The 12,548-nt window shown below is 40.4% G+C and overlaps 1 protein-coding gene across 1 annotated transcript in view; it reads left to right on the forward strand.

Annotated features, from left to right (window-relative positions):
* The window catches only part of LOC146856812 (uncharacterized), a 1,211,343-nt gene that overhangs the window by 11,471 nt on the left and 1,187,324 nt on the right, over positions 1-12,548 (forward strand). Inside the window, exon 2 of the mRNA XM_085646995.1 lies at positions 1,031-1,177. Within this exon, the coding sequence (XP_085503121.1) occupies positions 1,031-1,177 (147 nt within the window). The remainder of the gene's footprint in view (positions 1-1,030; positions 1,178-12,548) is intronic.

A 12,548-nucleotide genomic window follows, 5' to 3' on the forward strand; every position in this document is an offset into this window, starting at 1 on the left:
GGGCCACCTGATGTACTCAGTGATTTTCAAGTGCAAATCATATTTTCTGAAGGGCATCTGGGGTCTTTAGTAAACATCCTTGATATGTTCTGGAGATTCCCAATCATTTTCTCTAAGTGTGCGTAGGCAAAGGGATCCAGATAATTCCCACATACCTTTATGGTGCTGTTGGCAATTTTTTAGATGTTACGGAAGTGGTCTTACTTGCAGTGGCTAATTTGTGCCAATAGTTGCAAGTGGTGGGCATCAGCACTTATTTTTCATTATAGGACTTTGACCAAGAACATGAGAGAAAAATGTGGAAAAGGGACAAATGAGGACAAAGAAAGAAAGAAATATATGAAAAGGTTAACAAAGGAATAGAGGAGCGATTAAAAAGAACTTGTCAGAGTGAGATAAAGAGACAGACAATATTGAATATCTCTCTTAACATTGCGGATTTTACTCCGTGAAACAAACACAACGTGGTCATTACAACGACCGCGTTGTCACAATGCACTACCTTTACAACGCAAGTCGTTACGACTTGCGCTAGATGGCGTGCTGGACTTATGAATAGTATGATTTACTATTCCAACTCCAGTGTGTGCAACACTAGGGAAAGTGTTGGAATAGTAAATCATACTATTCCTTAATCTAGAGTGCCATCTAGCACAAGTCATTGTAACTACTTGCGTTGTAAAGGTAGTGCGTTGAGACAACGCGGTTGTTGTAACAACCACGTTGTGTTTGAATCGCTGAGTAAAATCCGCGATGCAAACATTGTTTCCCGACAATAGAGGGTGGTGGAAGAAAGAGACATTAGGTGGAATCACGACTAGGTGCCCTTTTTAATTCAGACTCAGACATTTGGGAACCCCAGCATTGCCTTTTAAGAAAAACATTGGCCCTGGCACAAGTTGTTCTTTTTTCTTATACAAATTAAGAACTACTGACCTCATTCATCTCAAAGATAATAACTCCTAAGACAAAGTGTCAAACTTAACACAAATAAAGGCTGATCAATGACAGTGAATCTTTGTCTTCCCAGGATTCTTCTGCCCAGCACAGACTGCTTCCCCACTTCCCTGCCCTCAAGGAACCCTGAATTCCATGGAGGGGGCACTCTCTCTGGCTGCATGCAAACAATGCCCAGCAGGACAGTTCTGCAGTGGGGAGGGTAACAAGGAGACTGATGGTAAGTGTGGGGGCGGGGATGGCAGTATTCGAAGAAAGTGAAAGAAGAGGGGGGCGGGGGGGGGAGACTGCTGAGGGTTGGAGGATACAGGCCTGTTGCAGAGCACATCTAGTAGTGTTATAGGAGATGGAGACCAGACCCCAAAGGTACATGGACTTAACTTGAAAGAGAATTTTTTTTAAAAACAAAACCAGATCAAGAAGTGGGGAGAGAGAGAGACTGTATGTAGGGTTGACAAAGATTCCACGCTGAGATTGTGATTCTTGAAGAAAGCGGCACTGCTGAGTAGAAGAAGCAGAGCGAGAGACCCAAAAAGGGACAGGACAGAAAGGGATGCACCTCAGGCTGAAAAAAACCATCATGTAGTAAAAGGGAGTCCTGTGAGTTGATTAACCTGATAAACGAGGGTGCAGCTTCAGGGGGGCTATTTGGGACGTAACACACCCCTAATGTATTTTCTGATGAATAGTGGGGTGCAGCTGCTTTCAGTCGGATATGGTGAGGTGTCTGTCGGATTTCACCTGAGATTTTTATTCTCTCTCTCTTTTTGTTTGTAAAATGTTGGCATGATTGTCAGGAAAGCTGAAGGTCACGCACCCCCCCCCCCCCCCCCCCCCTTCCAGTCTTATGGACATTAGAGAGTTGCTGAGCGTAGAATTAGAAAAGAGACATTGCACAGATGGATAAATGTTGAAGACAATCATGAAGAGACATGGAAGTGTAAAAGAGACAGCGTTACGAGTTAAATAGAGTACTTACCCGAGTTAGAAGAGTAGTGTGTAAAAATTCATCAAAGTAAGGTTTTTTGTTCTTTCAATAGGCTTTTTATGTGCGCTGTTGAGAAAGTGAGGCTTTGACAGGGGGAGAGTGGCATTGTTCTTTTTTTTTTTTTTAAGAAAAAAACATACATGTGAAAGAAGTCCCTGCATAGCTGAATGTAGAAATACCCCAACCCTGCCAAAGGCACTTTCCAATGCAATGATGAATATAAGACATAATAGAGGTTCTTCGGTTTTGCAGAGATAGTATTTTTGACCCGTCTATATAATTTTAGAAATGATAGGGTTAATATCTACAAAATGAAAGATTGTCCTTTGTGTTTGTCATAAAGAGACACCAGAGAGTCAGGACTAATGGTTGCAGTGATTGAGGCTGACTCTGCATATAAACAGTGTAATGGTGCAAAGAAGATTGGACTAAGGGGCAACCACCAAATTAGTCCACCAGTTGGTAAGAAAACACCATTGTTAGGGAATAACAGGGCCAGGTGAGAAAATAAGGTGGACTCTGGGGCAAAGGCAGTGGAGGATAGGAAGAGGAATCAATACAGGGATTAACAAGTGACTGGGACACTTGTGTTTTTATGATCTCCCTATTGGAATAAAGAGAGCTACACATACCTCGTTGGTCCTGTGTTGCGTGTGTGTCCCATTGAACAGCACAATAATTGACAACAAAGGTTGAATCCACATGACTCCAAGAGCAGTGATGGGCATCTACTCACCCTGCTCAAGAAGCTGCAAGAACAAGTGAAATGCTTCAAAGAAATGCGAGCAGTGCCGTCTTAACGCATGGGCTTACTGGGCAATTGCTCGGGGGCCCCACAAGCATAGGGGCCCCATGCGGACCAGAATTTGACACTGATTTTCCCTTAAACATTTTTATTCCTCTGAGTGGTTGTGTAGGCAGTGCCCAGTACACTTCTTTGTCCCGGGGCCTATAATGCTGTTAAGACTGCCCTGAGTGCTAGTTTAGATAAAAGTCACTAGAGTATACAGGCACAAAAGCAGCAGCAAAAGGAGCCTATTTGCTCTGTAGGGGAGTGTCTGAAATCATCAGCACACACAGAGGGGGCCAACAGCAAAGAGCAGAGTGCCCTGAGCCAACAATAGGTGAAAGCAGCAGCGCCTCACACTGCTGGAGGCGGGAGGCACCTCAAAACAAGCGTGAACCTAGGAGAGCGGCAGTTTTTTTTAGAGAAGGAAAGACAACTGCCACAGAAAAGGTCAGTTGAGACCTGCAAATTAGGGATGGCCATCTTAAAAAAGGGCAAAAGCCCTATGATAGACGCCATTTAAATAAAGAGCCAGGAAGTTGTCACCCATTTTCAGCAACAAGATCGAAATAGAAAGTGTGACAGCCATCTTGAAGTCAGGCACTCCACAGAGGTGGCTATAGGGGCAATTTTAAAACCAGGCAGCAGAGACAAACATAATGAAACACAAGACAACAAATAAACAGGAGTAAAACGGCATCCCAACAAACTACAAACATGTGGCCAAAGAACCTCCCTATAAATATCCAAACAAATAGAAGCACACACAGCTCACAAACAATGCATACAATGAAGTTGACTCAAAACTAGTCCTCTGAGTAGTTTATAATGATCCCTGGCAACTGTATGGATCCCAGATGGGCAGAATGGCGAGATGAGTTGATGATTTCATTGGAGTGTCAGGATATTCATGCATTATATTCATGTGAGTGACAAATACCTGTTTATGGTGATGAATAAATAACCAGCCAGGAGAAAATAGCTGTAACTAAATCTCATTATGGGAAGTCAGGTTACATTGTTTGTGCTAGACAGTAGTGTGTCTCTAAACGACATACAGGCCATTGAATTTTGGAGGATAAAATCCTACCCCAAGCTGGAGAAGGCAGATATGAAAGTCTACAATGGGTGGCCTTTATCAGACTCCGTTTGAGAGGCCAAGGGGCAATCTGGGCCACAGCCATGGATGCTGGGGTCAATTGTCTCTGATGTCCCTTGGGCACTCCTACTATGGCTGTGTATACTGGGCCAAGTACAAAGCCTCCAGCACTTCACTCTCATTGGTAGCGATAATGTGCAGTCACAGGCTTCTCAGAGAGGTTATTGTTGCAGTACAACATGCTCAGCATTTAACAGACACTCAACAGTGCAATAACATGATTATCCAACCCAGTGTTATCTTTCTAAAACAGAAGTAATTTAATACACACTAATGCTCAATACTTCACACTGCACAAAAAGTAGCAAGACTCAGAGTCTCTGACGCGGGACTACTGCCTTCTTGCGATGATGCCTTCTCGGCTTCCTTGTCACATCCCTTAGTCTAAGTGTAGGTTTCAGCACAGCTGAGGCACCCCCTCTATTGGCCTGGTAGGCCCTCAGTCTCTCAACATTTGTCTTATAAACAATTTAGTTCCGCTTTATGCCTCAGTTTGTCCTCTCACTCTTCAGTCCTGGTCCTTTTGTGGCTCAAAAAACAAACCAACAGCAGGTGCTTCCAGCGGCTGCTCCACTATTTATGAGCAGACACAGGCTTCTCAGCAGCAGTGTCAGGAGGCAGCAGCAGGAATCTAATCCTTCTAATTGAAGCCCTGTACTTGGCACATGGCATTGATGGCCTGATGGACCAGCATGTTGTGGCAGGGCAATCTTCCTCCTGGTCTGGGTTAGTCCTTGATTCAGCGGCTTGTTCCTCCTTGGGGTGAGACAAGGAATTAGCTTCTTCACGCAGGTCTGGAGATGGCAGCTGAGTTGCTTCATGGCACTTTAGTGCTGTAGCAGCAGCTTAGTCTGATCTGATGCACTTTCTATAAGTACCTGAGCCTCTCAACAGTCACTGAGAAAAACAATTACAAGTGCTTCCAGGCAGTAGGTTCTCGTCTTGTGGCGTACCTCATATGGACACATGGGCAAGTGTCACAAGGCTAGCCACATTAATATTACACAGGTCTGTTCTGCAAAAGTGTAGACCACTCTAGCACATCTGGGGCGTTGCCACAGCTGCAAAAACAAAGTCAGTTTAGGCACACTTGCAAGTGCCTTGTTTTAGCCATAGTATCTTTTTGACTGGTGCAGACTGCTCTGGCACATTTTGGGGCAATGCCATGGCTGCGACAGAAGGTTGACATCGCAATCCATGCCACACACTTCAGCAATGCTTCAAATCCTCTGCTTCGGTGATAGTAACGGGCTGCAAGCTTGGAGCACACAGTCTCACTTCCATGAGACCCTGCCAGATGTTCTCCCTCCACCAGGGTCAGCTGCTCTTTCCCATGCTGCAGTCTGCTCCTCCTGCAGGTTTGCCTCATGCTTCCCTATTCTTTTAGAAGGATCCTCCAGGAGTTAGAGGACAAGAAACAGCTCTTCTTTCAGATAAGACTCCAGGTGACTTCCCTGCATGAAGACACCAGCTCTGATTGCGCAATAGTGCACTAAGTACCCTGTAAAACACTTTACAGAGCACCCTTGATTGAAGAGAACTTGGAACTGGAAATCAGATGGTCAACAGCTCCAGGTCTTATACAGGTACAGCGGGCAGCCAATGTTCATTCTGTGCCTATGCTTCCAGACCTAGTGTGGGTGGTTCTTTTTGTGTGCCAGACTCAGCCTTTGTCTAGAATAATGATTCTCACAGAAGAGTCGACTACAAGTTGGAGTACCCACAACAGAGGTACAAAGAGGTGTGAACCTTCTGCACCTGGCTGTCATAGCCACATCTAGTAATGACCTGGAACAGAGATAAAAAAGGCCGACCCCTTTTTAAAGGACCTATCACACTCTGACAACATTAATTTCAGTCCCACCCTTGACCCCTACGAATTCTCAATTGACAGTAGTTATGGGGACTAATCAGCAGTTCTCTTCAGAAATTGGACCTCGTTTAATTTCTAAGTAGAGTTTGTCTCCTTTTACCCACTTCGGTGTCTAGGTCCCCTCCCTCTAGTCTCATGAATGTCAACAATAAACTTTTGCTATGTGGGAAAGTAATCTCATCTCCAGATTGTGCACATGTACAGGCCATGGGTTTCCAAAATTGTACCTGCAGACCTCCTTCACGCTGATTCACTAAGATGTGCACAATTTGTGTAGCACACAGTTCACACATGTATATGTATATATATATATATATATATATATATATATATTCAGTGAAAAAAACCATAGGTTTCACACATGTTATAGTTAACTGGACATTTTACTCGTAAAAAACCATTGAAATTGCCCCGTTATAGTTAGTTCAGCTAACTATAACTCGCGCGCCCGCAATGCACTGCTGATGACGTCACATATTACATCACTCATGACATGGTCAGTGACATCACTCATGACATCACTGATGACATCTCAAATGACATCACTGATGACATCACTGATGACATCATCCAGTGAATGTGTGTTTTTCTGAAAATTAAATATGTTTTATATATGTATATCTCAAGGTCGATGGAAGAATAAATGGGTATATAAGTGTCTAAATGGATGAATTGTTTTTGAAAAATTGATTGTATTACTGACTGATTAAGTGTATCTTAGTGAATACATGGCTTAGTGAGTAATGTTTAAATATGTAAATATCTGTATCAGTCTCTCACTTTGTGTATAAGTGGCTGCATGGGTTGGTGTGTAGCTACATGAGTGTCTAAATAGGTTATTAGTTGGTTTTTTGAGTATCAGTATGAGTGTGAGTGTCTGGTTCGGTGAGGGGTATTACGTAGTGCATGGGTGCATGAATGAGTGACTCATTGTTTGTATGTGTTGAAGACAGCATGTGTGCAGGACTGTATGGGTGGATGAGTGTATGTATGGGTGTGTTAGTGAGTGAATGACTGTCTCAATAGTGTCTTTATGTGTAACTACATATGTTTTAAACTAGTATATGTGACTATTGGTGTATATATGTGAGTATATGTGAGAGTGAGAGATTGAAAGAGTTCCTGTATGAATAAGTATGTGTTTCTATAAGTGATTGTTTAAAAGACTAAGTATGTGTAAGTTTCCGTAGAAGTAAGTGTGGTGGTGTGTGTATAACTGTATATGCAAGTAAATGTATGTTTGATTCTTTATTAGCATGACTAACTATGTGTGTGAGTACCTCTATGGATGAGTGGCATTGTGTAACAGGATGTATACGTGTATGAGTACATATGATGAGTGAGTACATGTATGAGTGACTGTATAGGACTGTTGGTGAATGAGTGGATGTGTATTTGGATCTTAGAATTACTGTATAGGTTGTTGTAACTGGTATTGGTATGTCCATTGTTTTTAAAATTTTAATTTCTATTTTTGATTGACCCCTACGAATTCTCAATTGACAGTAGTTATGGGGACTAATCAGCAGTTCTCTTCAGAAATTGGACCTCGTTTAATTTCTAAGTAGAGTTTGTCTCCTTTTACCCACTTCGGTGTCTAGGTCCCCTCCTACCAGTCTCATGAATGTCAACAATAAACTTTTGCTATGTGGGAAAGTAATCTCATCTCCAGCTTGTGCACATGTACAGGCCATGGGTTTCCAAAATTGTACCTGCAGACCTCCTTCACGCTGATTCACTAAGATGTGCACAATTTGTGTAGCACACAGTTCACACATGTATATGTATATATATATATATATATATATATATATATATTCAGTGAAAAAAACCATAGGTTTCACACATGTTATAGTTAACTGGACATTTTACTCGTAAAAAACCATTGAAATTGCCCCGTTATAGTTAGTTCAGCTAACTATAACTCGCGCGCCCGCAATGCACTGCTGATGACGTCACATATTACATCACTCATGACATGGTCAGTGACATCACTCATGACATCACTGATGACATCTCAAATGACATCACTGATGACATCACTGATGACATCATCCAGTGAATGTGTGTTTTTCTGAAAATTAAATATGTTTTATATATGTATATCTCAAGGTCGATGGAAGAATAAATGGGTATATAAGTGTCTAAATGGATGAATTGTTTTTGAAAAATTGATTGTATTACTGACTGATTAAGTGTATCTTAGTGAATACATGGCTTAGTGAGTAATGTTTAAATATGTAAATATCTGTATCAGTCTCTCACTTTGTGTATAAGTGGCTGCATGGGTTGGTGTGTAGCTACATGAGTGTCTAAATAGGTTATTAGTTGGTTTTTTGAGTATCAGTATGAGTGTGAGTGTCTGGTTCGGTGAGGGGTATTACGTAGTGCATGGGTGCATGAATGAGTGACTCATTGTTTGTATGTGTTGAAGACAGCATGTGTGCAGGACTGTATGGGTGGATGAGTGTATGTATGGGTGTGTTAGTGAGTGAATGACTGTCTCAATAGTGTCTTTATGTGTAACTACATATGTTTTAAACTAGTATATGTGACTATTGGTGTATATATGTGAGTATATGTGAGAGTGAGAGATTGAAAGAGTTCCTGTATGAATAAGTATGTGTTTCTATAAGTGATTGTTTAAAAGACTAAGTATGTGTAAGTTTCCGTAGAAGTAAGTGTGGTGGTGTGTGTATAACTGTATATGCAAGTAAATGTATGTTTGATTCTTTATTAGCATGACTAACTATGTGTGTGAGTACCTCTATGGATGAGTGGCATTGTGTAACAGGATGTATACGTGTATGAGTACATATGATGAGTGAGTACATGTATGAGTGACTGTATAGGACTGTTGGTGAATGAGTGGATGTGTATTTGGATCTTAGAATTACTGTATAGGTTGTTGTAACTGGTATTGGTATGTCCATTGTTTTTAAAATTTTAATTTCTATTTTTGATTGTGTGTATCAAAGGTTATATTAGGGGAAGAGGAGGTCTGCCACTCTATCACAAGGATGATGTCATCAGTGATGTCATCAGTGATGTCATTTGAGATGTCATCAGTGATGTCATGAGTGATGTCACTGACCATGTCATGAGTGATGTAATATGTGACGTCATCAGCAGTGCATTGCGGGCGCGCGAGTTATAGTTAGCTGAACTACCTATAACGGGGCAATTTCAATGGTTTTTTACGAGTAAAATGTCCAGTTAACTATAACATGTGTGAAACCTATGGTTTTTTTCACTGAATTTCTAAGGTTTTTTAAATGCTAATTCCTAACTATAACGTGTGTGAAACCTATGGTTATTTCACTGAATTTCTAAGGTTTTTTAAATGCTAAGTCCTAACTATAACGTGTGTGAAACCCATGGTTTTTTCAGTGAATTTGCAAGGTTTTTTAAATGCTAATTTTGTTTTTTTTCTTCTATTTTTTTAAACATATTTTTATTTTAATTTTCTATCCTTTTTTAAAGACTATGGTTAAATTTTTAAAATTCTATAATATGTTTTTTTAATATATTTTATAAAATAAACATGTAAAATTTATTAGCAATACATTTTTTCCTTTTTTTAAAATTTTTTTTTAGTACGCGTACCGTAAGCTTACGGTAAGCGTACTGTTTACGCAACGTCCGTAATTTATCTACGCTGTTTGCGTATAGTTACGCAATTTGCGTAGCCGCGCGTCCTCCGCGTGGGACGCGTACACGTGTATGCTACACGTTACGCGGAAGTGTCGGGTAGTGACTGTTATGCGCATGCGCGCAAGCGCGTGTCTTTTTTACGCGCATGCGCACTTTTGCCGTAAGCGTACCGTAAGCGTACCGTAAGCGTACGGTAGGTCATGTGATCATGAAACACAACTTTTGATTGGTTGAAACTACTTTCAGTTCTAGAACTCTCCTACACCACACCCATTCCCCTAATTTCTGCTTGTGATCCCTTGGGAGAAGGAGCTGGTTTGTCTTTGGGATACGATGGCAGAACAGCAGAGCTCTTCTGAGAGTGAGGCTAGCACTAGCAGCACTGTCTTGAGGCAGAGATCGAGGAAACAAAAGCCCTCTTATGTATGGGATTATTTTACTTTTCCTGAAGGCCAGCAAAAGGTGAATGCACCCTTAGTAACTTGCAGGCTGTGTCAGCGTGTACTTTCTAGAGGTAATCCTGACAGGAAGTATTCCTTTGGGAATCACACCATGAAGAGACACCTCCAGGATGTACACAGAAGGACACATGGTCATCTTTTTGGAGGTAACTCTTCAGAAAGACAAGCAAGTACATCCACAGCAGCTCAGCCTGGACCATCATCTGCAGGGCTGACTCCTTCTTCTGCAGGTCAGGTGAGCCCTTCATCTGTGGGGGGAGCATCTCCTTCTGCTGGCCCTCTGGAAATTAACCCTCGTTTTCTGAGGGTTGATATTCGATGTGCCTCTTGTCATGATCTAATTTGTCATAGGGAGACCAGTGTTTCCCTAGTGAACAACAAAATAGATCAGCACACTTGTCACAGAGACTAATTTTTCCATGCTTTCTTTCCTCTGTCCCTGCATGAACACAACGGTTCTTTTAAGAGCCAACCTTATCTTTCATCTTTTTTTTACATATGTTTTTAAAAACTTTTTTTTTTTTTTTTACCGTACGCGTACGGTGCGCGTACTTTTTTTTTTATTTTTAAAAAAAAACACTAAAAATCAATTATCACATTACAAGGTCCTTGAGAGACTACAATTATTATTATTGACTTACCATACTCACTCAAAAAAATATTTATTCATTTGTTTTTTTAAAAAATAGTTTTAAAAATGGTTCTAGTTTTCGAAAATTTTCTATATCAATCTGAAAAAAAAGAAAAAAGTATTAATATTTTTAAAACAATTTATAATACAGTACACATATTTACATTTTTTTCCCAAAAATATTTTTGCCTTATTTTTGCTGTTTTCAGAATATATTGCATTTCACTATAAATTGTGAAAGCAATTGCATTCATCATTTTACAGCGGGCAAAAAAAAATAACAATCACAAAGATTGTAATAAAAAAGCCCAGAATCTCTTTTTACTTAAACTTAACATTATAGAAATGCATAATATTCTAAAAAAATATCATCTAATACCAATAGTTATTTCTTTAAAATACCGTCTGATATGTTTGTTTCAGAAGTATAATCACAATATTATATCTCAAATAACTCCAAAATACATCTGATTCCATTTCCTTTAGGCAAAATAGTAATTTTAAATTTTTTTTTGGAATAAATTTCAAACGGTAATCCAATAAAATTCTAAAGTTTAATTTGTCCAGATCTCACCGATTCTCTGTAACATTTTGGTTCACGAAAATTTTTTGAATAATTTATTAAGTCCACAATAGAATTGGTTACTTTTCCGCATGGCCAAATAGTAATTTTTAAAATCTTTTTTGAAAAAATTTCCAATGGCAGTCCAATAACATTCCAAAACTTAAATTGTGCAGATGTTACCGATTATCTCTAAATTATTGGTTTTTCAAAGTTTCATTTAAAATTAAAAAAGTCCACATTACATGCAAGACATTTATAGAGGAGATGGTGTGCACTTCAATGATAAAGGGAACAGAGTCTTCCTCTTGAACCTTAGACTCTGCATCGGTACTTACTTGTAGGTACCACTAAAAAATCATTTCATAAACACAACGGCTCTTTTTAGAGCCCCCTAATATCTAAACACTTAAATCTGAATTTCATTTATTTTTTTATTTTTTTTTCTACCGTACGCTTACCGTAAGCTTACCGTACGCGTACCCCGTGATTTTTTAAAAAAATCAATAAATGTTTTCTTTGTACTTTACAGTCCTTCTTTGACCCCCCTCACAAATGTAAGGGGGTCTGTAACTCTCCTCATTGCCCCCTTTTCTTGTTTTCACTCTTTTTTTTCTGAGTGAAACACACAAAATGGCGGCCGCCGCTTCCTGGTTTCGGCCGATTCGAATGTTTACTAAGATCTAACAGCCAATCAGAATCGCGCTCGCGCACGCCACCGTACGCGTACCGTAAGCTTACCGTAAGCGTACCGTAAGCGTACCGTAAGCGGGCTCAGATATATATATTGATTTAAAGGCTATTTTCTCAGAATCTACTGAACAGATTTACACCAAACCTACAAAAGGCACTTCCTTGACATAGGGACTACCTCTCTGCCAAATTTCTAGTAATTCTGTTCAGCCGTTCGGGCTGTAGCTCGTTCTAAAGGTCCTATGGAAAAATGCATGGGAAAAACGCGTTTTGGGACCCCCCTTTTATCTCAGCCCCCGCTTGACGTATCCCCCCGAGACTTTCAGGGTAGGAGCGGAGCGTAGCGCCCCACCTATTTTGAGAAATTCGCGAGGATTCATCGACTGGCGCCAAAGTTATTCAAAATAGAATGTTGCGGATTTCCTATGGAAAAGGGGTCCTAACTATAACTACCTACTGGCGACCGCCAGTAGGTAATATATATATATATATATATATATATATATATATATATATATATGTTAGACTTGGGGGTCTCTGGTTGGCGCAAGGTTGCCCTTGTGTCAAGCAGGAACCCTCTCCTCTACGTCAGGGCGCAGGATAACCCCTTTTGAATGACCCTTGCTCACCCTCTAGGTGCGTGGCGTGAGCAGCCAAGGCTATTCTCCAGGCGATAGTCAGTTAAGCATTTGTAACCGCACACACAGTAAATACATCAATCCCCCCAGAAATGGACACCAGGCTTGGATATGTAAAAATACACTCTTTATGTAAAAATATAGG

The sequence above is a fragment of the Triturus cristatus genome, chromosome 3_2, assembly GCF_964204655.1.
Source record: "Triturus cristatus chromosome 3_2, aTriCri1.1, whole genome shotgun sequence".
Taxonomy (NCBI): domain Eukaryota; kingdom Metazoa; phylum Chordata; class Amphibia; order Caudata; family Salamandridae; genus Triturus; species Triturus cristatus.